This window comes from Hippocampus guttulatus, chromosome 6 (genome assembly GCF_054856545.1).
Source record: "Hippocampus guttulatus isolate MCC_2025c chromosome 6, RoL_Hgut_1.0, whole genome shotgun sequence".
Lineage (NCBI taxonomy): Eukaryota > Metazoa > Chordata > Actinopteri > Syngnathiformes > Syngnathidae > Hippocampus > Hippocampus guttulatus.
In genome coordinates, this window is record NC_141266.1 from 16,749,999 (window position 1) to 16,777,346 (window position 27,348).

The following is a 27,348-nucleotide window of genomic DNA, read 5'->3' on the forward strand; positions in this document are numbered from 1 at the left end:
AGAGCCATTTGCTGATGATTTAATGAAAGTCTCAATTAATGTATTAGGACAACAAATTTGAAAGGTGATGTCTAAAGACTCAAGAAGACTATCAATCACTATTTAAAGTTTCCACGTGAGCTGAAATGTTTTCTTTTATTTCTTCCATTTTTGCATTGCCTCTTCCCTCTTCTGCAAGATTCAGTGAGCTAGCAAGGAACCATCAGTGTGGAAATAAAACGTGCAAAGTTTAGGAGGGACTCGTAATTGTTCTTATGTGTGCAAAAATTGCATTTTTGGTATTCATGTTGTTTATCTCAGACCCATAGGATATGCTGATTTGATTAGGTGCACAGTTCATGTTTATTGGGGATTTACTTGACTGTAACGTTTCAATCCAAATATCCATGCTGCGCAGACAAAAAGAAAATATTCACATGGAGTACGGTCTCTACGAGATATTCAATTAGGTAAAATCAATCACAGGATGTGCTGTGGATCAAGGAAAATACTGAACTACATTATTCATTGATCTCACTAATGTGTTTGACTTGTGCTATCCTGCTATAAAGGCTGACTGGCATAAGATTGGACCCCTGTTCAATTCACTGGTTTCAGAATTATTTATCCTGATGACAACATTGCCAAAACTTTTGTAACTCTTAATCTGCTATCCTCAGAATAATCAAGGGTGTTCCACAAGGGTCATTACTGGGTCCTATGCTGTTTACGGTTTACATAAATAACATTCCTCCATAAAACAGACTTCGATGTACTTTTTAACGCAGATAATACAGTTCTGTATTACGAGCATAATGAAGCTCTGAGGTCTTATGAGGAGCCAAGTGTTTGCACACATACCAATAAACTGATATACTGTACCTCTTAAAATAACGTTTTTTTTCACCGAATGTATGTGATTTTGACCAATGTAAAAAGATAAACTTTAGAATCCATACCAATGTGAAATAATCAATTAGAATGAGTTGTGGTATCTATTATTGTCTTCTGACCTACATGTCACGTAGCAACCGACGTAACATGACGGTTTTTTTTTTGTGTGTTTTGTTTTGTATTGCCACCGTTTGGCCTCAGGGTGGTGCTATTTCCCGGCTGGTCGAATTTCTTTTGTTTTTCCGATGAGTAGCCACTCGCCGCGATCTCTATCAGACGGTACTTGGGCAGTTTTCTCCCCCTTGACCCCCTCCCCCTCCCTTTTTCTAAAGTCTTAATGATGGCGGAGGACAGCGAATCCGCCGCCAGCCAGCAGAGCTTGGAGCTGGACGACCAGGATACTTGCGGGATAGACGGGGACAACGAGGAGGAGAACGAGAACGCGCAAGGGTGCGGACGGCCTGTTGTACATCACACAGTTTACGCGCGTGTGTATGTTTGTGTGTGTTCTCGCTGGCTAATGCCAGTTAGCCGATACAAACATAACCACAATACTCTCTGTGGGACTGTCGTTTTAAACTAGCAACCTCCATAAAAGTGGTGCTTTAAAACGGTCACTACGCCGTTCATTGGAACTACTTTAGTATACATTTCCCAAGCCGGTGTATTGACTTTAGTGGAAGGATGTCAGGCAAACCGTTAGCGAGCTAGCGCAGCTGTCATTCGTTGCTATGGCAGCTAACGTTAGCCCGCTGCCACCCTGCCTGCCTCACAGTGTGTGTGACTATCTCGAGTTAGTCCACATCGCCTTCAAACGTGACTTTGTCCTCATGTCCGCAGGAGTCCTGGCGGGGATTTGGGGGCCAAGAGAAAGAAGAAGAAGCAGAAGAGGAAGAAAGAAAAGCCAAGCTCTGGAGGAGCCAAATCAGACTCTGCCTCTGACTCTCAGGAGATCAAGGTGACCACTCCATCCATTCATTTTGTGTGATCCGAAATAGCTTTACTTTCTCTGAAATGTTTTCATGTTACCTTACAGAGGGCATGTCATTCAATATAACTTTTTACTTGTTTTTATACCACAGTGGTGGGCTCTGCATTTGGGATGTTGGCCTTCACTAGGTCCTTACACGTCTTAATTCACCTGTTAGTTGGCTTCATACAATCAGGATTTTGGGGCCCATCACCAATCAAGGAGTTAAAAAAGAAGAAAAAAACAATAACCGATCATCAATCTGATCACAATATAGAATGTTATAACTATTTAAACAAGTTATCTGTGCATGATGCTGAATTATTAATTGGTTTCCATAAGAACGTGGGGAAATTCCCATTCAGGTATCATTTTTCTTTTGTTGATTGCTTTTGTCGTTCATTGGTTGATTTTGGCACGACAAACGGATCCCGGAAAACCTTTCTGATGTCACATTGTCATTGAAAAGATGAGTTGCTCTACTGGGCAAATTGCTACACATTTCTTTTATCATTTTTATATGGCAGCTGTCACATGATTACTAGCGGGTGTTTTTTTTTCTTTTTCTTTTTGCCAGTCTAATAAAGAGCAAAACAACAGCAATAATGATGATGAATGGTATCCTCCTTTACTGACGCAATAACCCAACCACAAAAGACAAACACACCACATATCTTTCTGCTCATCTCTGACCAGTACTTCTTAACATTAACAGTTTCACTTTAGGGACCCTTGTGTTTATGCTATGTTCAGAATAAAGAAATGTCACATTCCTCCACATTTCTAGCCCCCCCAAACAGAAAAAAAAATACAAAAACATTGCTCGTCAATCAGGTAGATGAGGGTTTTCTAAAACATTGTTTTGTGCTACATACTATTGCTATTTTGGTTCTACAGCTGTAAACAAGTGAATACATTTAACAGCAATGCCAACTTCCTTGCTCCCCATTCTCAAAGCCTGCTCCTTTTTGGCTTGCTTTGGAAGCTGGCTGTGTTTTGTCCTACATTTTTATTTTCCACCTTATCTTCACAGGACGCTACATGTATGTGCCGTGTGTGTGAGACAATAAGCACAGTCTCAATGATGTTTGGCCTCGGCACAAATTCACCCGTCTTCGTAACATGTATTGACTATGTACAGTAACTGTCTCGTAAGAATACTGTTGCTGAAGTCACGTTCGGTCTGACTATAGTATAGCTCATATCCTCGTTTAGCAAAGGTTTCGTGCATTGACAACGCACCTATTTCCATGTTAGTTCAAACAACTCGGCCTGCTGATGGCATCTGTGATTGGCTGAATGTTCATAGCCTAGTGATGAAAGTGACCACGGCGACATTTTTTTTCAACAAAGTCAATCGCAAATCTAAAGACTAAAGACCATATTGCTGTGAGTACAGCTGTGTGTTATCCATGTGTTTCTACCACTGCTTGTGTTAAAGGGGAAGTCAAGTCAAAATTTTTCGTTAGATGTTCCACATGGCATCACTCATCTAAATGCGGTATTCTGATTCATATAATGTTTGTGGAATATGAATTAAGACGCAAAATCCATCCAATTTTTTCCTACTTGCTGTCGACTGAAAATGACATCACAGTTACTCAGGGCTCAGGTAACGACCAATCACAGCTCAGCTTGCGAACGTCACATAACCGAACACAGAATACAGGTGACGTGTTTAGACGAGTGATGGGCAAAGTGAAGCCTCATGAACCACTGAGATTTTGTCTCTCATATATCAGCCAATGGTTTGTTCATTCCTTGGTTTTATTCATTGTAGCTCTTTAAGGACCCCTGCTGCACGGTGAGCTGTATTCCAGTTTGTATTTGAGATGAAAGCGTTTAATGTTGCTTCTCTCCAAATTCCGACAGTGCACATGTTTTAATTAACTAATCCTAACACTCTGTACACGCTTCATTGCAAGTAAACTGAATGACTGAATCTTCTCTACTTACCTATGGACAACGGAACTAACTGTGAAACTGACTATATATGACCTTTCTCTCTCTGAATCTGTGAAGGAATGAATGGATAACTACCTGACTAACAAACTGAATTTAATAACTAATTCAAGATTAATACCTCACACATAGAACACACTCTAGTCAAGAACATTTTTGACTTGACTTCCCCTTGAAAGATGAGTGGTAGGAATACAGGGAGATAAAACATATAGCAGTTATTCACAGGCATATAGTCTTTATGCTCTGAAACAACAACTACTCATCTCACAGCGTAGTTGAGACGACCGTGTTCTCTATAATTAAATGTACAGATTGTATGTATGCATTAACCACCAATGTAATTCAAAATGTTAATATATAACACGTTACACTACCTTTAATCACAAGTGACAAGCACGTTGCAGCTAAAAAAATGTTAGAGCAGTCAACGCATCTTTACTAAGTGCTCTTTATTGACAAAGAGCTCAAACAAATTGTTTCAAAAAGACAACACCAGTCACAGAGGATCAACAAAATCCTTTACTCACCAAATGTTGGTCAATAACAGCCCCTGGCTGAGTTGAGAAAAACAGGAAATTGACACCTACCAAAATATAAAACTTTAATAGCACTTGCTGAGTCATCCACATGACTGTCTTGACACTGACACATTCGCTGGACAAAAGTACTTGAACACAACCTCAATCTGCTTTCAAAAAGTCCACTTATTTCACTGTTAGTTTCTGTGGAGATTCTCACATTATTCTTCTCTGATCCCGACCACCATCATTCTTCCAGGAAAGCTCAATACTCACAGAAGTAATGAATGCTTTGAATTTGGCCCAAAAGATGTTTAGTGAAGTGTGTTGATATCACCCATTCACATGTCTCAGGCATATGTTTCCAGGTGATCTTGTTTGAACTCCAAATTTGACAAGCTTTGAGGTACTGTACCACCTTTCGCCTATTTTTTACCTCCCATTCTTAAAGCCCTCCGTGTCGATTGTTACTCTCCAGAATCCTGGCTTGCCGATCCAGAAGCTGCAGGACATCCAAAGAGCTATGGAGCTGCTGTCCTGTCAAGGCCCAGCTAAGAGCATTGATGAGGCAGCCAAGCACAAATATCAGTTCTGGGACACACAGCCAGTGCCCAAGTTAAGTAAGTTCACATTAATCTCAGGGCATTCATGACTGGCAGACTGAATAGGAAGCAACAACAGCACTTGCTCAATGGCATTATTTGGGAAATACAGTGAAACCCCCAAAGCCATGCACCCCACAAGTCGTACAATTTGGAGTTCAACTAATATTTTTGAAATAATGTGCACCAGCAGTCAAAAATGGAAGTTCAAACCTTCACGACGTGATGTCAGAAAAATTCCATTCTTTATTTCGGCCTATCGAGCATTTGCATCGTCAAGAGACCTGTAATAGTTGCATTCATTCGGCCAGGGTGGCATGGCTCAGTGTGGCGTGGTCGTCGCCCGCTCCCAACCGGAAGGTTGTGAGTTTGATCCTCAACCCTTGTAACCACGTCTAAGTGTCAAGACACTGAACCCTAATTTGCTCCAAAGTGGACCTGGCAGCAGCCTCCCATGGCATGATTTGGCGCATCTGCGTAATCTGGTTTTCACGGCGACGAGACAAATGCACTGGCGCTGTGCACCAGCAGAAGACAGTCGTGCTTCAGATTGGAAAACTAAATTTGGCAATAGTAGGCATGTGGTAATTGATGTCACAGATCTGACAGGAGTTGTGCTGTGTGTGCAGATGAGGTGGTGACGAGTCACGGCCCGATCGAAGCTGTGAAAGAAAATATCCGACAGGAGCCTTATTCCTTACCTCAAGGCTTCATGTGGGACACTCTAGATCTCAGCAATTCGGATGTAGTAAGTACAGCTTATAGCTCAACTGCAAAAATGGCCCTGGTAACAGGTCATAATGTCAGCTGGTGCTTTGTTTTTCAGCTTAAGGAACTGTACACGTTGTTAAACGAGAACTATGTGGAGGATGACGATAACATGTTCAGATTTGATTATTCGCCAAGCTTCCTCAAATGGTAAGCGCTGACCTTATATCAATGTTGTTTGTCACATTTTGGTCTTTGTTTTTCAGGTGCACTAAAGAAAAATGTTATTCATAGTTAAATTTAGCTACACTTATTTTGTACCATGGGCAGAACGGGGCTTAAATCTCATGTTTTCCTTGGGTGTGGCTTTTCTCCAGTTACTCAGTCTTCCTCCCACATTCCAAAAACATTCATGTTAGGGGCATAGAACACTAAATTGTCCAACTATGCCACAAATCTGATAAGGACAAGCACTATAAAAAAAGTGATGGGTGAATGATTTGACCTGCACTTAAAATCAGTCCTACCGGAAATACACCTTCAATGTCAATCATCTGTGTAAAACATTCATTCATCCATACTTAGGTTTTCATTGCTTTTTTTGTCTTCACACTTTTAGTAGGACATGCTGTAGAGAATGTAATTATTAAAAGGCAAAATCATAAGTGGAGAAATGAGGTTATGATAGGACATGGTAATGACTTTGTCATGATAATGAATTAATTAATATTCATCAATCCATTTTACTCTCATCATTCTTTTTGCAACCAAACTGCTGAAATACTTTCGTTTGAATATCCAGATGTTCCTTTTCTGTCATCCTGGGCCAAAATTAGAACCTCATTTCAGCAGGCATAACAAAGCACTCGCTCAACCGTCTTCTGTCTTTTCTTTTTCCCACATGAAGATATCTGACGTTGCATCACAAATATTAATTTACTTGCCCATTCAAATACAAGCATGGGAATTTCAACCAGACACCGAGCCACAAGCTTTGAGCCCCTGACTAATTGGATAAGTTGCATTGCTTCAGATGACGATGTTTCTGGACGCAACTTCATCTTTAACAAGTATAATATGAATTGTGTTCTTCCTCCTCAGGGCTTTACGTCCACCTGGTTGGTTACCTCAGTGGCACTGCGGAGTGAGAGTCTCCTCAAACAAGAAGCTCGTCGGCTTCATCAGTGCCATTCCTGCAGACATCCGTGTTTATGACACGTCAGTATTCATAAATGATCATACATATTGCTCCAATGCGAGCTTGCCCATAGTTGAAAGTGGTTGTCTCGCAGCCAACCAGGAACCAGCTTGGATTATTTTCCTGCTTGTTGGTCTTTAGCAATAGCACTCTAAAAATCTCTTCCCCAACCTCTCTACGACTGGGTGAGCCATCTGACATGACAGCGGCTCCCGAGTTGAGTAGCTTTCAAATCAGGGTGCACTGCCGCGTTGGCAAATGACCACAATCCATCATCACGCCCTCACAACACATACACAATGAATGGGTTTGTCACCAGTGTTAAGTGCAGTGTGAAAAGGCCTATACTGTGCAGGATGGAGAATCTTTTGTAACCAGATGCTAATGTCTGTCCAAGAGTTTTTCAAAATCGGGAGTGAACCACCTTAGACTTGCCCTATAAGAAACACACACTAGTTTAGAAATGTCTATTCTACCAAAACATCTGGCCAGTGAGCATCTGTCTTGCACTTAGCAGGTCAATGATGAAGTCTCCAATACTCAAAAACTAAATTTTTGCTGCTCTAGGTTGAAGAGGATGGTGGAAATCAACTTCCTCTGTGTCCATAAGAAGCTGCGTTCAAAGCGGGTGGCGCCGGTGCTCATCAGAGAGATCACGCGGCGGGTCAACCTGAAAGGAATATTTCAGGCGGTGTACACAGCAGGCGTCGTGCTGCCTAAACCGGTTTCCACGTGCAGGTAAACTTTCATGCCCTTTGGACGTCTGCTTCAAAACGAGACAAAAATATAGAGAAGGTTAGGCTGGTTGATTGACAGGAAATTGATTTTGAAGCCAGTGAAATACAACTTTTCTCTTGTGTGTTATCTTGCAGGTATTGGCATCGTTCTCTAAATCCCAGAAAGCTTGTGGAAGTTAAGTTCTCTCACCTGAGCAGAAACATGACCCTGCAAAGAACCATGAAACTCTACAGACTGCCAGATGTAAAGGCTCCCCTCAGCCCACTTTCAGACCAAGCTTCTCTTTTTATGAAGAATGTTCACTTCATGTAACTGCTCATTGTCTCCGCCGCCGCAGAGCACCAAGACAGCAGGGCTACGGCCGATGGAGCGGCGCGACATCCGGCAGGTGACCGAACTGCTGCAGAGGTTTTTGAGACGCTTCCAGCTGGCGCCGTCCATGAGCGACGAGGAGGTGGCTCACTGGCTCCTTCCTCAGGAAAACATCATAGACACATATGTCATCGAGGTAGCTGCGAGCCGCTCATCTGTGGAAAACATTTTGAATTTGTGGTGGAGATAAAAAGTTTACATACCGCTGTTCAAAGAGTACTAGAACAGATGACATTTTGTTTCCAGGGTTGATAGGAGGCATTTTGAATTGTGGCAGGTGTGCACTGACTCATTTAACATGAGCTCCTAAGTGATTGGTTCATTTTGAGCACAACCTCTTCCCCCGGTTGTAAGGAGGTGTGCATACTTATGCAAACACATGATCTTGATTATTTTTTCAATTATTACTTCTCCTCTCAAATATTTGTTTTCATTGGAGTCATAATTCATATTAATGGTGCAAAAAAATGTTAAATGATTTATCTTGGTCTCATTTTTATATCACAAAAAAACTGGCATTTAAACACAGGTGTGTAGACTTTTTACATCTAATGTATTTGATGTCAGCAGCATGGTGGACGACTGGTTACCATGTCCGCCCCACAGTGCAGAGGTGTAGGGTTCAATTCTGGCTCCGGCCTTCCTGTGTGGACCTTGCATGTTTTCCCCCTGCTTGCGTGGGTTTTCTCCGGGTACTCCAGTTTCCTCCGACATTCCGAAAACATGCATGGCAGGTTAATGGAACACTCTAAATTGTCCCTAGATGTGATTGTGCGTGCGAATGGTTGTTTGTCTATGCGTGCCCTACGATTGGCTGGTAACCAGTTTATGGTGTACCCCGCTTCCTGGATGAAGACAGCTGGGATAGGCTCCAGCACGCCCCGCGAGCCTTGTAAGGACAAAGCGGTTCAGAAAATGGATGGATGGATGTATTTGATGTTCTTGAATATCCAACTTTAGGACCATTATAGTAGTTCACTCTTTGTCCTCACTAGCACCATAATCACGAATAAGACAATTCAGTGCACTGCCTTTTCACATGTATTTGATGTCCTACCAGTGTGCTGCTGCTGAATTATCAATGAAAACTAATGTGCTGTGAATAATCCGCAACTGGCTTTACGGCAAGGTGTTTCAGCATTTATTCAATATCCTTGATGTTCTATTGAAGGTCCAAGAACTTGTATGCTCACTGTCCTCACAAGTAGGACTCCTACATGATACTCGTGACTCGCAGTTTTCCCTCATTAATAACATGTACGTATTTGTCCTACTATATGCCAAAGTTGCCTGACTCGGGAGGACAAAGGGCGCACTTGTCCATGGACTTAAGATGGATATCGAGGACATTGAATAAATGCTCAGACAGCTTACAATAAAGCCCTTTGAGCATTTATTCACCGCGCACTAGTTTTCATTCAGAATTCAACGCTCTAGTAGGATATTGAATAAAGGTTCAAACTGCATTCCATTAAAGGCATGTGAGGACAAAGAGCGTATTAGGATTTGCACTTTAAGATGCATATGAATGACATTGAATAAATGCTCTGGCAACCTTCGGTGCTCAGCACTGTTGCATGTCTGCCATCTTGAAGCTGCTTTTGTGTCCCATAGGGTGCTGGTGGTGTCTTGACCGACTTTGCTAGTTTCTACACTCTACCCTCCACGGTGATGCATCACCCCCTGCATCGGAGCTTGAAGGCTGCATACTCCTTTTACAATGTTCACACGCAAACACCGCTACTGGACTTAATGAATGACACCCTGATCCTTGCCAAACTGGTAATTTACCCGAGGCATTTTTGTATTTGGCGATCTAGTGCAGTGTTCTCAACCTTAATTGCACTAAAATGTGTATTTTACAAACAAAAAAAAAGTATCCACCAATAGAAATGTCAGAAAAAGTATATATGAGGTATACGACACATCCCTGGCAGATACATGAATAAAGATACATTATTTGTAGTGAATAAACAATACTTTTCAAACCAGTTGAGTGAAATTAATGTGCCACGGCACAGTGCTTGGGAATCGGCGATACCATCCAGTAGTTCACCAAGTAAGAGCATTAATTAATGCCTGCCTGGCTAATCCCAAGTAACTTGAGTTGCCTAAAAGTACCCTAAACTCCAGAAGTCTGCAGCGCTTTTAATAAGCTCATGAAAATGAACACTGACAGTAGTTTTGATGATTATTTCTTCCACAGAAAGGCTTTGATGTGTTCAATGCCTTGGATCTAATGGAGAATAAAGTTTTTCTGGAAAAGCTCAAGTTTGGTATAGGAGATGGAAATCTGCAGTATTACCTCTACAACTGGAAATGTCCCTCGATGGACGCTGATAAGGTCCGTGAGCAGTATTTTATACCTTTCCACCTTTGAAACAAGAACATGTATCTAATTTTAAAAAATGCAATTCTGTTTCAGGTTGGCCTGGTCCTTCAGTAGCCCCCGTGCCTTGAAGGCTGCTACAGACACATAGACACACACAAACACACTGATACACGATGAGGACACAAGGTCTGGCAATTATGTACCTGCACACACAAGGTCGCCCATGCCAGACTACGGTGAGAAAAACAACCTTTATTCTGGGAAGATGTTTATTATTATTTTTCCACCACTGGCGCTTTTTTTCCAGCTCACTTGCAGGTAAAAATCAATTTTAAAAAAATCCTCCACATTTTGAATGTGAATGTCATGTTATGCCTGATACGTACGCTCACGTTTGAAACAAACCAGTTTGGCATGCACAGAGATCACCGGCATGCCGTTGTTGTCATAAACAGTATGGAAATCCGACAACTTCATTAGTTGGCAACTTCTCTCTTTTCTTTTTTTTGGGGGGAAGTTATGTTGTCCCTCGCTACTACTGCATCTCACCAATAGAGGGCTGTTCATGCAATATATATCATTCCAATGCTGGGTACTTCAATTAATTTTGTTCTCGGTACATACAGACTTGTACACTGTCACATGGTCATAAAACCAACTGGTGCATTGACTTTTTTTTTTTAATATGAAACATTGAGTTACATGTACAGCATGAAGCCATGCACTTTTTTTTTTTTTTAATGAATGTATTTCATCAATGAAGCACAATTTTTCAGTTTCAAAAAGGTTCTCAAGGTGGCCAATGTTTGGGGAAAAAATGCTGTGGTACTTCTCAGTGTGAAAGTGAGCTGCTACCATGTTACAATACGTAGTCAATAGCCTTTAAAGCCATGGGTATTTTTGGGGGTTGAAAATGTTCCATGTCCCACTGTTCATTGTTTCTGTACTTTTTGCATAACTTGTTTTGCTGAGTGGTCATGATCATGACGGGTGTTTGATTCATGAATAAACCATTACATTTCCTGGTTCAGCCAGAACTGGTATTTAAAAAAAAAAAGGACCCTTACCTCGCCATTGCAAGGCTTCAAACAGAAAGTGGCCGCAGAGATTGGAATGCCACCGAGTGCAACAGACGGTGAGAGACTGAAGGAGTCACAGATGTGATTGTCCTTGGAAATAAAAAAAAAAAACGTTTGTGAATTTTGCCACTGAGCACTTTGGTGTGCAAAAAATACCAGTTTAACAGTTGGGCAAGTACATTAAAGGTTTAAAGGTCATATGAGGTTCACCGGGAAAGGTTATCGTGCATTTTAAGTTCATCCTAACCTTTTGTGCGTAGTGTACAATAATGTCATACAATTTAGTATGGTTCTCAGAGAACTTTATTAAAAACTCCACCTGATTGAAAATTGTGAACGTCACATTGCGCATAATAATAATACATTTTATTTATAAGCGCCTTTCAAGACACCCAAGGACACTTTACAATAACAAAAAACACAAAACACATCTTTTCAATCACAAATCGGGGTTGACTCACGGTGGCAATGAAAACAACACAAATGATCAGGCGGCAGGCGTTGAGAGGCTAATCATCAACAAAACAGCAAATTCTCTTGTCTTCCTGTTGTATTTGGGACAATAGAGTCTTGCGGAGAAATTAGCATTTAGTTAAGTCAGAGAATAAGCTGCTGGAAAGCATTTTTTTGGTCATTTCATATGCAAAAATATCCTGTTAATCACCTTGTCCGATTCATTTTAGAGAGAATTATTTAGATTGTATCTGGGGGAAAGAGGCGACATATATTTGCTATTTTGGGGCTTTTTCACCGTTTTTGATGTCTTCATCCCTGCCCATTTTATTCACTTTGTACTCCTGTGTCCGAGACAAATCTACTGTATTTTTTTAGGTGTTGAGCAGCTAAATGCATGGAAAAAGCTCCATTTATAATTGAGTTTGTGACAGTTTTCCCTCTGTGTAAAAGTCTAAACGGGCAACCAGAGAAGTGTGATATCATTTGGTTGATCTTGTTTATGTTCAAGTGAGCCTCCGCTGTTGTTCCATGGTCACATTTGAGATGTTCTACATTGTCTTCTTTTTACATGCTTTTCCTCTCCCTTTTACAACAGATGAAGAAAGCAGTCTGCTATCAGAACTTTTTTTCTTTCGTTTATATGTTTGAAACCTTGAGTGAGTTGCATTCGCCAAGACGGCTGAACTTCTGTTCAACGCAGACGGACGCTGGTTGTGTCTCCAAAAACGTGTGAATGTTGCTGCAGTGACTGTAGGATCTATCGTTTTACTACCTTTAGTGACAACTTCGGCCCTGTGAACCTGCCTTATTTGGAATATTTTGTTAGTTTTTCCAGGAGTTTGACATCATGGGGTAAACAATCCGCACAGCTTTACTGAAGAACAATTTTTAAAAATTCAAATCCATAAGCTGTGAAAAGGCTGACAGAACTTGTACCAGCATCATTGTAGACCACATGACGCCATGCAATTAATCTGTTTCAACAAACGCCGCCTATGCCAGCATGGATATTTGAATAAATTCACATAACAAAATCAACAAGGCTGATTGACCTATTTTTCCCCATGTTTTGCCTTTTAGGAAAAAGCTGTGTTGTTACCTGACGACTGATGCCATGTAAAATGCATTGACACTGCTTGTCCATTTTGGAGATTAATAGCCGGAGTCATTCAATTTTAGGGCACTTTGAGGAACATCTCTAGTCAAACACAATCTATTCTAGGATGCTGGTCAATTCTGTTTTGTTTGGTTTTAGAAACCATGACAGCCCGATTGATTAATCGGACGATATTAGCTTATTTAAAATTGGCCATTTCATTTTTTTTTACACATTCGGGAAGATAAAGATGATGTTCAAATAAGGCCATGTTTTAAGTCACAGTCATAAAAGTATAAAAAGAAGTTAAGTCATTGGATTGGATACAATTTTATTGTCAAATGTGCTGTATGTGTCATTGAAAAGCACTTTTCTCATGTTCCAATATCCTTTCTTTGGAGACATAACTACTACAAAACAAAATACATTCATCTTTACAATACGTGATGACTGGTACAGTAATTCTGGAGTTGTAACTTTCAGTGTGTTTTTTTTTTATGCCTTCTGAAGAAACAAAATGCCAAGAGTTAAGCCTTGGATGCTTGCTGAATTGGAATAGTGGAACTTTAAAGCATCTTTCAATTAATCATGGCATGGAAAAAAAAAGATCAGAGACGTTCAGGACAAAAAATATTATACGTAATAAATACATTACTCACAAATGGGATTATTGGTGTTTTCGGGTGAATTTCAGGACTAGAATGCAAAAGGTGAACTTAATTTGACCTTTTCTAATAGAATGAACCAACGCACAACTTTTTTGTACATTATTTTCAAGTACATCCACCAGTATGCTTTTCTATGACTCCTCCAGTTTCTTTGTATCTCTGTTGAAACTTGTTTTCAATGGTGAGCTAGTGTTAGTCAATTGTTAGGTGCGTGGACAGAATGATGAAGAGAACATTTCTAATTGAAGAAGAAAATGTATTGGTTGATTCATAGATCAAAAGCTTAGAGTGCATTTTAGGTTCATCGTAAAATTTCAACCCAAAGCCCAATATCCCTAACTTTTTGTGAGTAGTAATAAATGAACCCAATAGGTCTCCAGGCACAAACAACAAACTCCATATAATGGGGAGGACAAAATTTAAGGGAACTTAATTTCACTTGGCTTGCTTCCGATTCCGCTTTCTTTTTATCTTGGCTGGGTTGGAAACAATTTTTGTTACTTTGAGAGGTTGCAGCGTGCAGTGTTCACTCTCCGGCTCCAGTTTTCTTTTTTGGCCCGCCCTCTGTCCACCTTCCTCCTCTTTAGCATCAGCAGTGTGTTGCAATTCAACACCGGGTGCTGTACCTTGTAGCCAAGCAACATCCACAGAGGGCATCCTGGGTATGATTGCATCCACAGTGTCAGTGAACGCCTCTGCCTTGTCATTGTCGTCACCTTGGTAGCAGCTGTGTCTGAACCCCAGAGCGAGGACGCTCTTCAGGCCTAGCAGTGGGGCCATGCTTTCGCTCAAACGCGGAACTTGGCAGGCGGGGACGCCTCTACTAGCGCTCAACTCTATCAGGTGGTTGGTCATATGCTTGGGCTTGATCGACTTGCACACCAGAACCAGTTTAAGTTGGTTCCTCTCCAGACTTTTGGTGACCTCGTTGATACCCAGGGCGAGTTGTCGTCTCATGGCCACATCTGTCCAGCCCCCTTTCGGCGAATCCTCCACTTTATTTGTGTCCGTATCCATAGATGAGGAATCCGGACCTCTTTGTTTTTTCCTCCACGGTCGAAACACCTTCACTTCCTTCTTCTCAAGCCCCATGGAAATGAGTTTGTCTTTCAAGGTTGTCAGGATAAAATGCATGTCTTTTTGTGGAAGAGGGCTCCAGTTCAGCGTAAAAGGGGATGTGAACAACGTCTTGACCTGGATGGGCTTTTTGCCGGCCTTTTTGCCGCTGCTTTTCCTCGGTGTTTCCATTTAATTAACTGGAATTAATAAAAATAATGAAAAGAAGAATTACAGCCACAATTTATCTGGTTGGTATGATGGCGCTTCATAAAATATGTAAAATAATCAATTAACAGAAAGCTGAGCAAATGCAAAAAGATGAGTAATGTACAGGGTGGGCCAAAAGTAAGTACACACTTTAATTATGTACAGTAAAAGGCAAATAAGTTGACGCGGGAGAAAAGTGCATTCTACAAAAATTGTGCATTCTAAATCAGTACAGTACAGGTACCAAGGGAAGGAAAACAAAAACAATAAAAAAAGGAAGGAAGAATGAGAAATAAGGGGGTGTAGGAAGGTAGGAAGGAATGTGGAAATATAGAAATTAAGGAGGGAATGTAAGAAGGATGCAAGGTTGCATAAACAATCATCTGTTGTGATGGAAGGGAGAGGAAAGATGCCAGAAATGTAATAAGAGGTGTTTTTTTTAGGTACCATGCCACCGACTCTTGGCTCAACCTGTACATGGACATCAAGTGATCTGTCGTACCGTCCGTAACCGTTGAATTAAAAACCAAAAACCCAACAAACTGACAAAAACATTTTGGAAACAGATTTTACCTGAATATCTCCACAGCACGTGTTGTAAACTCTTCTTATATTTCCAATTTAAATCACGGTGAATGACAACTTCTTCCTTTCAAAATACACGCGTTCGCTACCGGGCGCCGCCATCTTGTTTGGTTTTGGCAAAGCTTTATTTAAAATGCAGTGAACAGTGGCTACGTTTGTTAAAGGGACAATACGTTATTTGCAAGGACTTGTTGAAATAAAAGAATAAAATAAATTACCTGGTTTCTAAACAGATTAGCTCTTTTGAAAGGGGGAGCTTTATTTTGTGCAGCTGCATGCATACGTCTGGTAGTTTTGAAACCCACTTCGAGAATGGGTACTATTTATGCCACCATTATATTCACTGTTATAATTTTTTGGGGGAAAAATCCTGATGTAGTTTTAAAACACACACGCACACACAAGAACTCTACTCCTTGACCCCAGAATATAGCGTGTTCGGTAAGGACATTTGACCCAGACATGATATGTGCAAGTAAACCGTTCTCTGGTTTGAGCATGCGCACACGTCAGGCCACCAACTCGTTTCAAGTCCCGCCCGCTCCTTCAGGCTTTGTCGGAGCGACATTCTACCATCGAACCGTTGTTTTTGCGCCTTCACCCAAACGACCGAATCGAACATTTAAAAGAAGCACTTAGGAGTGTCGGCGATACTGTCATCCAAAATGGCTTCTGTGGTAAAATGAAATTTCAACTTCTTGTTCTTTCATCATCCATGTTGACTTTGCACGCGCGGTCTATCTTCACTGACATGCTATACTGTATTACATTTTTCTTTACGTTTTAAGAGCATACCGCGTATTACCTGATGCTCCATCGATTCCACTGTTTATCTTTCACTCGTCCACTCCGACCAACATCTATGGTACAAAGTTGGAGAAACAACCCTTCTTATGCGGTGAGAATAGAATAGAGGTTCCCAAGCTTATGGTGGGGGCTTCAAAGGGTCGTTTCTTATTTATCATCAAGGGGCTTTTAGATTAATCAGTTGATGTGTAATATACAGCAATAGACGGTGAGCCAAAAGTACGCATACATTTTTTTTAAATTAACGATTTTTTTGTTCAACAAATACCATGCAAACGCAAATTTGGACTGGTAGGCAGGAAGGCAAAAACAGAGGGAGATACACAGTCAACCTCGTAGAGGACATTTTACTCCAATCGAGGAAAATTTTACTCTGAAAAAGACTAGATTTGGTCCAAGTTTGGACAGAGTAACATTTACACTTGGAAGAGACAGAAATATCGAGAGTACATTTTACTCAAAGTTGATTTTTACTTCAAATAATTAAAATAAACGTTCATTTCATGAGAACATAAATTAGCCACCCACATTTTAAACTGATGAGAGTGGGGGTCCGGGCCTCTTGTACTCTGGGTGGGAGGCAGTTGTACTCTAAACTGTTTAAAGAAGCTCAATTGTAATTTTATACTCTATTTTTTCTCACCCTTGAGCAAATTTCTACTTGGAGCTGCAAAGGTTTGGGAAAGTCAGCTTTAGGCGTTTGTATTTATCCGTCCTGCAGTGTCCTAATTCCTTTGTGAAGTAGAAGTAGGAACAAAAGCACCAGTCTTGGATAAAAGCCTATTATTTAGCCTCTTGTGCTGTTCTAATAGGTTACCAAGTTCACATTCGAGACTAAATGTGCCCATTACTTCACCGTAGTTGTTACCAGTTAATAATCAATAGATTTGTCTCTCTGTTATCACCCGCAGGCAGAGTTTGAGAAGGCGGCGGAAGACGTGAAGAACTTGAAGACAAGGCCGTCGGACCAGGAGTTGCTTGACCTCTACGGCCTGTACAAACAGGGAGTTGTCGGAGACATCAACACGGGTATGACAAGTGACATCTGTAATGTATTCTTTCTTCAGGGGTGGTCTCACAATCTCTGAGATATGAGTGACATATCACCTTATGGCCACCCCACTGAAAAAAAGTTTTGGCTACCATTTGGATTTCTTAACAAATGCAATTTCACGTTTTCCAGAAAGGCCGGGGTTGTTCGACATGAAGGGCAAAGCCAAGTGGGATGCATGGAACTCCAGGAAAGGTGGAAATCAAAATGTTTGAGCTGAAATGCAACAATTTTTTTTAAACCTGTCATTCGTATTCCCGTGTTTGCTCAGGAATGTCCAAGGATGAAGCCATGTCTGCCTACATCGCACTCGCAAAGGAACTCATCAGCAAACTGGGTTAATAGAAGGGAATACTGTACTAAAATGCTATACTCAATAAAGGACTAAAGTGAGGCTGCTATCATGAAGTAAAACAAATTATAATGAAGCATTTTTCATGTTTCTTTTTTGAATAGCTTCTCTCCATTTACATTTCTTTAAGGTGAAGATGTAGCATATGGCAGTTAGTACTCCATGTTTGCTTATTAGTGAATGTTAACTTGCTCATGTGCAAAAATGTCAACGATTAATTTAATCAAACTTAATCCCTATTAGAAATGAAAGACTGAAAAGAATAATGTTAATGTGGATGCTTTGAAAATAAAACTTATGCACTGTCTTACTCATTGGATTTGTGGTCATTATTAGTCGAATTTGTAATATGTATGATTTTGACTCCTGATGTGGTATGCTTTGGTTCATGAGAAAAACATATTTGAGCCTTAAATGCATTCAAAACTTTGCAGGTGAATTTATTGTTACCTTCTCTAAGATTTTGAATGCACATATCTGTTAAATACTGTATTTAAGTCGTTTTTGCAAAAGTTGCTGTCCTCTAAGGAGGGGTTTAATGGCACAATTTACAAAAGGCGTTTAATCCTTGAATTGGCCAATAAATGTCCTGGTTCAATTAGACTAATAAAACAGTCGTCCTCATCATGCTGTTTACATTTTGTTGTGCTCAAAGAATTGCAAAATAGCCTTTTTTTATGGAAAAAATTTAATAGTTTTGAATATGTCTACACTTTTTCTCCCGAAACACGACTTGTAACGAATTAATTGTTTGTTTGACTTTTGTCACACATAGCATTGCCCTCGTGTCAATTGGTTGCACTCAAGTCAACTCTCCACTTTGTAAAATCTAGGGCAAATGCCACTGTGGTGCGCATGCGCCCTGATCTCTTCCGGGCTGCTTCAGGAGCACTCGGTTAAAGGTGAACAGCGGGAATCCTGAACAGCGAACACTAATCCAAACGCACGACCGAAGTTTTAGTTCCTGTTACGGGAACCCCGTCGACATATATCTTGGAGGTGAGTTCTACTTTACATTTTGCATACGACGCATCATGGGTGATAGACATGCAAATCATGTCAACGAATCAAATCCAAGTCAAACAGTCAGCTAGCTAGACGAGTTAGACTTCACCTACTGCACTTTGTGTATAATGCAAATCCACTTCTAATTTCGATGTCTGTTTTTTTAAATTGGTGAGTGATTATAAAATATTATAAACGTTTATAAATATTAAAATGAGAGATAATGGAGTCACATTGGACGAGTCTGTAGATGTTTGACTACCTACTTGGCTGTCTGCCATTTATATCTCCATTCTATCCATCCATCTCTTCATTCTCTCTCTCTCTCTCTCTCTCTCTCCATCTCCAACAATCTAGTCTGTTTCTCCCCCAGTATCTGTCCATTTAACTATCCCTCTATATCCCAGCCCTCCATCATTGGACATCCATCTAGACTCAAGCCATCCACCTGTCTTGTTAAAACATCCTTTCTATTCAGCGATCCATCTTTTTTCTCTCTTTCTATTTACTTCATGTTTTTCAGTGTGAATCACTGACCCAAAGTGTATGTGCGTATACGTGTGCAAATGTATGTTTTGCAGGTAGAATAAAAAAATATTTAAAAAATGGCAAACCAGTTGCCGGAGCCGCAGCATGAGAGGACTTTCCAGTACCAAAACAGCCTGCCTGCTCTGCCTGTCCCTACATTAGAGGGCAGCCTCTCCAAATACTTGGATGCAGGTGATGCTCTGCTTTATATCAAGTGTAGAGATACATTATTTACAATGTATTGCTTATTTCTATGCCGTCCATCTCTACAAGGCAATCAGTGAGATCCATCACAAACAGATGTTTCTTCTTCTTTTTCTCCTTCTTCTAAGAAACGACATTTGCAAGGATAAGATAATATTTTGGCCTTCTGTTGTAGTACAAAAAGCTAACAAATATGAGAAATATCACCCACTATTATGCAGTGTCTCATAATTAGCGTACACAACCCATTATTAATCAATTTTATTGCCTGTTTGTTAAGAAAAAAAGTCCTGACATTTCAAGGTAATGAACTGTGGACGGTGCAAGAATATGTCACGATATGAGCTCAAATTTTAACAGGATGTCTTAAAAAAAAATCAAAAGATCAAAGTTTAATGTTAAACTTCTGTTCGTGATAGTTTAATGTTTTACTTTAATACAACATTACAAGTGGAAAGAGGCGGCCCGGTAGTCCAGTGGTTAGCACGTCGACTTCACAGTGCAGAGGTACCGGGTTCAATTCCAGCTCCGGCCTCCCTGTGTGGAGTTTGCATGTTCTCCCCGGGTCTGCGTGGGTTTTCTCCGGGTACTCCGGTTTCCTCCCACATTCCAAAAACATGCATGGCAGGCTGATTGAACACTCTAAATTGTCCCTAGGTGTGAATGTGAGCGTGGATGGTTGTTCGTCTCTGTGTGCCCTGCGATTGGCTGGCAACCGATTCAGGGTGTCCCCCGCCCACTGCCCGAAGACAGCTGGGATGGGCGACCCTACTGAGGATCAAGCGGTTCGGAAAATGGATGGATGGATACAAGTGGAAAGCAGATTTGGACATAGCATAAAAAGGTGTAAATGCTAAAGGAAAATGTGTGTCATGTAACAGGAGAAAAGGCTTTTTAGATGAGTTAGAAAATCTGCATCTGTTTGAATATGATGTTGGAAATTTATTGAATGGAAATGCCTTTAATTTGTCCAAGCATTAAACTCAGTTTTGCCTACCTTTTTTAACCAATATGTGGGTTAAAAATACGTAATATATTGCAATATAGAAATACGTGAAAACGCACTATAATAAAGGAATAAAACATTTGAAAAACTATTTATTGCTCATTAACTTCTACCAGTAGATGGAAGCACAAGCCTCGTTCAAATTAACCGGTGTATGCACTTCTTATCATGAGTGCCCTGGTTCTAAGCAAACTTATTAAACGACACTTTTCATACTTACTTTTTTTTACTTTAATTATTAGTAGGATTGTGATAGACTACTGCATGTTCTGACTTCTGTCCAAATTCAGGCCCCTCACCATAGGAGTGGAGATCTTGTGCACCAACTTGACTTTTCTGTGTTCATACTATAAGTAGAAGCTAGTTAGGGTGTATGAAAGTATATTATTACGTGTCAGATTAAGACTGAAGGCAAACCTGCATGCACTTTCCTGAACCGCTCGCTCTGAATTGTCCTTCGTTTGCCATCAGTGCGCCCATTTGCATCCGACCAGGAGTTTAAAACGACAGTGGATATTGTGCAGACTTTTCAAGAGGGTATTGGCAAAGAGCTGCACCACAAACTACTCCAGAGAGCCAAGACCAGGAGGAACTGGGTTTGTTGCAGTTCCATAAATGACGTTATCACGCGATAAAACTCAGTAGTTTAATGTTGAATTTAGAATGATTTGAATTCCCCCCAGCTGGAAGAGTGGTGGTTAGACAGTGCATACCTGGAGGTGCGCACGCCATCTCAGCTTAACGTGAATTTCGGTGGCCCGGCTCCCTATTTGGAACACTGCTGGCCCCCCGCAGAAGGAACTCAACTCCAGAGGGCCAGTGTTAACGTCTGGCACACGCTACAGTATTGGAACCTCATTTACAAGTAGGATACACATGCGGGCAAGTCAGTTTACAACATGATGCTAAATATTGTTGTTGTTGTGTGATTTTAGGGAGGAAATGGCCCCTCAGAAAGCTGGTAAGATAGTGTTGGATATGGACCAGTTCAGAATGCTCTTCTGTACCTGTAAAGTACCTGCAGTTGAGAAGGACACCATCTACAATTATTTTAAGACAGGTACGGTATTGTCTCAAAATGTTATATTGAAGTTGCAGCCCAATGGGTAGTGGTTAACACCTCTGCCTTCTGGGTTTGAGGTTTGGGGTTCGAATCAGGGCTCCGGCTACTCCGACTTCCTCCCCCATTCCAAAGACATGCACGTTAAGTTAATTTCTTTGGTGTAGAAGTGACCTATGATTGACTGGTGACCAATCCAGGTTGTAGCCCACATCTCGCCCAAAGTTAGTTGGGACAGGCTCCATCTCACTCCCGACTCTAATGTGGATAACTGGTTTGGAAAACGTATTGATTGGAGGATCCTCAGGTTTGCTATATTTTGTTACTGTTTGTGTCACAGAGCGAGAGGGCCGCTGCCCGTCGCACCTGATTGTCATGTGTCGCGGACGGATATTCACGTTTGATGCACTTTGTGACGGCGAAATCCTCACACCACCTGAACTCCTCAGGTAATAGCTACTCCCAGTAAGAGTTGGCACTTAGTTTATGACAATACAAGCCGATGCCGATTTTGGGCAGAATAAAAATACGGACTGAACTGAATATTTAATCTGCTAATTAAAAAAAACATAATACATGGAATAGCCAATGCGGATTTGGAACTGGGAGTCGCGGCTTGGAGTTTGAAGCGGATTACGTGGGACAGAAGAAGTGGACTAATCTCTTTTCGTCAATGGACGCTACAACTTCGTGTTTGCTTTCAAAACTTAGCTTGTAGCAGACGTGTGCACATTTTTAGCATGATGTCTCTGACCCACTGGTGAAAGGACACTTTGATCCTCTCCTCTTTCATCTATAACTGCTTCAGACAACAAAGTGTATGCAGAAAAGTGGTGAAGATTGCACGGCTGTCTGTGTCCTATGTGTTGTGTTGTGTTATTTTAGTTATTTTGACTTCAAAATGGCGCCGCGAGAGTGGCTGCCTTTCCAGCAGCTCCTATATTTTGTTGTTCTACTTCTTCCTTTCATAACTTTGCTGCTGTGAATTGGGAATTTCTCCATTGCGAGACTAATAAAGGCTTTCTTATCTTATCTTATCTTATCTTAAAACCTCAATGGGCGTCAGTTATATGAAGATTTTTGCTATTTGCAAGCTGGCCTGATCCATATTCCCTGTGAATATTGGGGGTTAACTGTAAATATATTGTAAAATAAAGCTGCGCCATGATTGGTCGTTACCTTAGCGCCGGGCAGCTGGTCTTGTTGGTAAATCTACAAACGGTACGCTGCTACTACGTGTGAGCTCAAGAAGCAGTGAAAGATCACAATTCAGAGATCCAATAGCAAATGTCTTTTTTTTTTTCACTTGTTTGGATTCACTTGGGCAGGCAGTTGAGCTATGTGAAAGAGTGCTGTGAGGGACGGCCGGATGGCGACGGTGTTGCTGCTCTTACCTCAGATGAAAGGACTCGATGGGCAAAGGTTTGGAGACTGAAACTCACGGGTCACAACATTAGGTACACGTGCATGATATCCTGAGATCCAGAGGTTTATTATAGTCCTAGTTTTCTAACGTTGTCAGAGATTTCAGAGATGTTCCACCTATACGCCGGGAATGGAATGGCACGTCGTGAGTTCTAAAGATGGGTTAAGACAAGTTCAGACTTGTTTAACATTGATGGTCATTTTAGTCACCGCTCCAGTGGATGCGCAAGTGTACATCATGAAGTGTCCAGTGTATTTTTCATCATTGGGTGTGAAGTGAAGATGTCACCAAACTGTATTATCATTTTTGTTTTTTAATAATAATTGTTTGTGCAGGCGAGGGAGTATCTCATTAGCATTGATCCCCACAATGAAAGCATCCTGGAGACCATCCAGAGCAGCCTCTTCGTAATATCCCTCGATGACGCAAAGCCATACTCCTCTGCAGAGAACTACACAAACGTACAGACCTCGCATTTCAAAACATTCCTCGACTTTGATTTCATGAGTTCATTATTTGAAAACTGAAAATTAATTGTGAATGCAGATTGCTACGGAAGCACTCGCAGGAGACCCCACCATCCGCTGGGGAGACAAATCGTACAATTCTCTCACTTTCGCCGACGGTACTTTTGGATCCAATTGTGATGTGAGTATTTAAGAAGCCTGTATGAGCTGATAAAGAAAACAATGTCAACAGTTGAGCTTCTTTTGCAGCATGCAGCATATGACGGAATGGTTATGGTGTCCATGTGTTGGTATGTTGACCAGCAACTTAAAGCGACAGAGGGCAAGTGGAAGGTGGACACAGACTTTTTCTTGACATGCAAATATGTCAAAATAGCTTTTTATTCTCAAGATAACAGTTTCTCTCCCCCTTTGACACATTTGACCACCTCCAGGGCTCAGAGAGAGTCCGGCCAATGCCTTTACCCGAGGAGCTTGTTTTTACCACGGATCAAAAAGTCCTGAATGATATTAGCCACGCCAAACGGCAATATTTCGAGATGGTGAGTCAGCATTCGTCATCTTGTATTCCTAAGCATACCTTGTCAAATAATCGAAATAAATGACAGGAATGCACTGTTTCAGTCTAATAACCATTTCGCCATTAAACATATTCAGCGCAACCAACGGTAATCCTCTCAACATAACATCAGAAATGTGAATCACAGTGGTGAGTAAAGGTTGTACATGTAAGCAAAAGCTTATAAGATAAGATAAGAAAACCTTTATTAGTCTCGCAATGGACAATACACAGAGAGGAGGGTTTTTCAAACTTGTATATTTCAAGATTCGATTTAGAATTTTTCGTCCTCCCGGGACCCAAACTTACTCGTGAATCATGCTTTTTACCATAACATCCACCTATTTCGTACATACACAAATGATAATGTGCACTGTTGACATTGAGTATCGCTGATAAGTTGTGTGCCATTTCGATGATCAAGAAAAGGACTCACAGAATTTTACTCTGATGGTCAGCAATCCAAGAAATGCTGCCCTTTGCAGCTGCACATAAGGCACATACCAGAAACGGACACTGGTTGTAAGTCAAAAAAATAATACAATTCAAATGAGTAAGTCAAACCGTGAAAAAAAGTCTTTATATGTGCAACTTTGAAGTCAGGTCGGATGAAAATTTATCGTATTGTTTTGTATTGTGATTTCATTATGGATATTTTGTCCGACCTTTCATGTTCATATTTCCACCTGACTGTATCGTCTCTGGCTTCCAGGCACAGGACCTCCAGATATTGTCTTATGCCTTCACGGGTTTTGGAAAATTGGCAATGAAGAAGAAGAACCTACATCCTGATACCTTTGTTCAGTTGGCCATGCAACTGAGCTACTACCGCATGCACAAAATGTACTTATTAGTAAAAACATGAGCAGTGATTATTGTGTTATAAAGTATATACGTATTATGCGGGTGCTTTGCATGTACTTAACTTTTTTTAGACCATATCTACTAACGACCAGGGCCTTGAGCCCCTGGCCTAAACATCTCAATAATTCCCTCTAAATATCTGCTCTCGCACCTCAGAGCAGGGAGTTGCTACGAAACGGCAATGACCCGCAGGTTCTTCCACGGCAGGACAGAGACGATGCGGCCTTGCACCAGCGAGGCGCTCGGCTGGTGTAAAGCCATGATGGACCCCATGTGTGAGGTGACACATTGTACCACAGAATCATTGTAACCGATTCACGTGACCTGCTAAATCAATCATTATCTCATCAGATTCATGACAAGAGGAAAGCCATGCTGCAAGCCTTCAACAAACACAATAAGCTGATGGCAGAAGGCCAAGAGGGCAAAGGTTGGCGTCTTAACTCATCCGGATCAACTGTCACGATGAAGCGTAACCGTCATATGGTCCACCAGGTTTTGACAGACATCTTCTTGGACTCTATCTTCTCGCCAAGGAGGCGGGACATCCCACTCCTGCGCTCTACACAGACCCTCTCTACACAAAGAGGTCACGTTAAATACAATGCAGATACGAGTTTCATTTGAACACATTTGAGGCAATAAGTGATGTGTTGTTTGTCCTTGCAGTGGAGGTGGCGGGAACTTTGTGTTGTCATCCAGTCTGGTGGGCTACACTTCAGTCCTGGGGGTGGTTGCTCCAATGGTTCATCATGGCTATGGCTTCTTCTATCGCATCAACAATGACAGGTATATTCACTGAACCGGTTATCCCTTAATGCAGACTGCATAGTGGAGTACATACACTCAAACCTCCCCGAATTCGGGGAAAATACCTCCCATTAAAATCCAAAGGCCCAAATGCAACATTTAGCTCGAGTTTGTTCCCCAGGCACTGTACATTTAGCCTTTTCTTGTCTTTTGTGTGTGTGCGTGTGTGTTAATGCCACCACAGAAGATTATCAATGACAAAGAGGAAATCTATAATGGTGGCCATAGAACAGGAAACTCTTTGAGACAGAGGGAAAGCAATTGTACGTCTCTGCGGCTGCTCAGTACAATATAGCCAAACCGTTGTCATGCATGAGAACAAGGGATGGAAATCGAACACCGGTTCAACATCCATAATCTATTCCCATCCCGAATTATGATACATAAGACTTGAGGGCAATGAGAGAGTGTTTCGATTTTTTTTCTTGATGCCACCACGAGCAGGAAAGAAACATTTTTTTCGTGACATAGGAAAGCTATTAACAATCTCTATTGTGGCCGCTCAGTCCAAAATGGCTAAGCCGGCAAAAATAATAAACGAAAGAGCACAGTGTACACAGCTATGTGATCTGTATTGAGTCTTCACGTGAAGAGATTCACCTCTTAAGTAATCTCCCGCAACAAATTTGTTACTGCGTCATGTGTAAAAGTCAAAGGTGAGTACACGACTTGTTGTTTTTATGTTTCACAGTTCACATGGGTTGACTTCTTTTTCACAAGTAGCCTTCCGCCATATGACTTGAATCCCCTTTTCCGTTGCACGTCAGTCACTTGTCATGACACTTAAGATTTATTAGGCAGTGCTGATGCACTTATCCCCTTTGCAGGATTGTGATCTCCGTCTCAGCATGGAAATCTTGCCATCAGACGGACGCTGCAACGTTGTTCAACAACTTCTGTAACTCCATGCATGACATGTTTCACCTGGCGACCACATCTCAGCTTTAAGTATTCACTGGCACCGAAAGGCAGGGGAACTTTCCGTTAGGTGCCTCCCACTGACTCATCTCCTCTTCTTCCGCAAACGTGAATAGTAGAGTGTTTGCACATAGCACCAAACAATGCAACTGTTAAGAATGACTTTCGTTTTTTTCTGTAAGTTGTTGTTGAATGCGTATATTGCTCGGATAACTGTTTTAGATTTTAAGTGGTCATCTCAGCCATGAAGGCTAACTTTTTTTTTTCTCGACAAAGGCCTCAAACATTAGCCAGGGTGATTATCACCTCAAGTAGCGGTCAGCTGCTTTGACTTACTCAACTGCACAGACTAAACGGACATTTATCAGAGGTTAGGTGTTTTTTTGTTTGTTTTTTTTAAACAGAAGAGGCACTTATGTGAAAATGTGTTTTTGTAACAATGAATAAAACACTATTATTGAACTGATACATTCTAATAACTTAGCAGTATACAAATGTATGTATTTATGCAAATCATTCTAAACGGCTGAATGAAGATTTAAAACATTGTGACCGTTGTGGTCACAAACATCCACTGCGACACTTGTCACACATCCACCTGGTGCCCCGAGTGGTATTTTTACTTTGAAGTACGGTGGGTGACTCACCCTGGGATTCATTTGAATTGATGTCAATATTTGAAGAAGTTGGGTAAGTTTGCTTTAGTAAGGTGCATAGTTAACCTTGATACACACAGAGAGAGGCCTTTAAGCTGCTTTAAGACACTACACTTGACATTATTTAACTGAAATGTATTGATCTGCTTGTCGCCCTTATTGAGTACAATCCAGGACCCCACGGCTTCTCATCATGCACTCATATGTCA

The 27,348-nt window shown here is 41.1% G+C and overlaps 4 protein-coding genes across 6 annotated transcripts; 3 read left to right on the top strand and 1 right to left on the bottom strand.

Annotated features, from left to right (window-relative positions):
- The first annotated feature begins 1,122 nt into the window (after positions 1-1,122).
- nmt2 (N-myristoyltransferase 2) lies at positions 1,123-11,306 on the top strand. Its single transcript, XM_086113738.1, has 12 exons — positions 1,123-1,323; positions 1,714-1,831; positions 4,805-4,946; positions 5,558-5,676; positions 5,755-5,846; positions 6,738-6,854; positions 7,402-7,572; positions 7,707-7,815; positions 7,910-8,080; positions 9,559-9,726; positions 10,151-10,288; positions 10,370-11,306. Exons 1-12 carry the CDS (start codon positions 1,211-1,213, stop codon positions 10,388-10,390), a joined length of 1,479 nt encoding a protein of 492 aa, XP_085969864.1. The 5' UTR covers positions 1,123-1,210; the 3' UTR covers positions 10,391-11,306.
- Positions 11,307-13,221: 1,915 nt separating this feature from the next.
- Positions 13,222-15,943, bottom strand: rpp38 (ribonuclease P/MRP 38 subunit). The gene is made up of 2 exons (XM_086113747.1): positions 15,415-15,943; positions 13,222-14,831 (listed from the first exon to the last, which is right to left on the bottom strand). Exon 2 carries the CDS (start codon positions 14,821-14,823, stop codon positions 14,011-14,013), a length of 813 nt encoding a protein of 270 aa, XP_085969873.1. The 5' UTR covers positions 14,824-14,831; positions 15,415-15,943; the 3' UTR covers positions 13,222-14,010.
- Positions 15,936-17,946, top strand: acbd7 (acyl-CoA binding domain containing 7). Of its 2 annotated transcripts, none has more exons than XM_086113751.1 (4): positions 15,936-16,103; positions 17,145-17,262; positions 17,417-17,479; positions 17,556-17,946. In XM_086113751.1, the coding sequence occupies exons 1-4, from the start codon at positions 16,092-16,094 to the stop codon at positions 17,624-17,626; spliced, it is 264 nt and encodes an 87-aa protein (XP_085969877.1). In that variant the 5' UTR covers positions 15,936-16,091; the 3' UTR covers positions 17,627-17,946. The 2 variants fall into 2 exon arrangements, with proteins under 2 accessions (XP_085969877.1, XP_085969876.1); XM_086113750.1 differs by lacking the exon at positions 15,936-16,103 and adding an exon at positions 16,154-16,324.
- Positions 17,947-18,508: 562 nt separating this feature from the next.
- crot (carnitine O-octanoyltransferase) lies at positions 18,509-26,949 on the top strand. 2 transcript variants are annotated; one of them, XM_086113733.1, is made up of 17 exons: positions 18,509-18,635; positions 19,223-19,361; positions 20,851-20,975; positions 21,063-21,244; positions 21,315-21,439; positions 21,780-21,888; positions 22,768-22,861; positions 23,201-23,326; positions 23,412-23,513; positions 23,582-23,665; positions 23,767-23,874; positions 24,604-24,734; positions 24,912-25,035; positions 25,107-25,185; positions 25,251-25,344; positions 25,425-25,544; positions 26,393-26,949. In XM_086113733.1, the coding sequence occupies exons 2-17, from the start codon at positions 19,247-19,249 to the stop codon at positions 26,511-26,513; spliced, it is 1,839 nt and encodes a 612-aa protein (XP_085969859.1). In that variant the 5' UTR covers positions 18,509-18,635; positions 19,223-19,246; the 3' UTR covers positions 26,514-26,949. The 2 variants fall into 2 exon arrangements, with proteins under 2 accessions (XP_085969859.1, XP_085969861.1); XM_086113735.1 differs by lacking the exon at positions 19,223-19,361 and having other exon boundaries at positions 18,528-18,635.
- The last annotated feature ends 399 nt before the right edge of the window (positions 26,950-27,348 follow it).

Excerpts from the sequence above, each read along its gene's own strand:
- nmt2 (XM_086113738.1), top strand. The coding sequence starts at position 1,211 with ATGATGGCGGAGGACAGCGAATCCGCCGCCAGCCAGCAGAGCTTGGAG. Across the intron at positions 4,947-5,557 it reads ACAGCCAGTGCCCAAGTTAA|ATGAGGTGGTGACGAGTCAC; the intron begins GTAAGTTCACAT and ends CTGTGTGTGCAG. Across the intron at positions 5,677-5,754 it reads ATCTCAGCAATTCGGATGTA|CTTAAGGAACTGTACACGTT; the intron begins GTAAGTACAGCT and ends TTTGTTTTTCAG.
- rpp38 (XM_086113747.1), bottom strand. The coding sequence starts at position 14,823 with ATGGAAACACCGAGGAAAAGCAGCGGCAAAAAGGCCGGCAAAAAGCCC.
- acbd7 (XM_086113750.1), top strand. The coding sequence starts at position 16,235 with ATGCTCCATCGATTCCACTGTTTATCTTTCACTCGTCCACTCCGACCA. Across the intron at positions 16,325-17,144 it reads GAAACAACCCTTCTTATGCG|GCAGAGTTTGAGAAGGCGGC; the intron begins GTGAGAATAGAA and ends TATCACCCGCAG. Across the intron at positions 17,480-17,555 it reads TGCATGGAACTCCAGGAAAG|GAATGTCCAAGGATGAAGCC; the intron begins GTGGAAATCAAA and ends GTGTTTGCTCAG.
- crot (XM_086113733.1), top strand. The coding sequence starts at position 19,247 with ATGGCAAACCAGTTGCCGGAGCCGCAGCATGAGAGGACTTTCCAGTAC. Across the intron at positions 20,976-21,062 it reads CCAAGACCAGGAGGAACTGG|CTGGAAGAGTGGTGGTTAGA; the intron begins GTTTGTTGCAGT and ends AATTCCCCCCAG. Across the intron at positions 23,514-23,581 it reads CTTTTGGATCCAATTGTGAT|CATGCAGCATATGACGGAAT; the intron begins GTGAGTATTTAA and ends CTTCTTTTGCAG.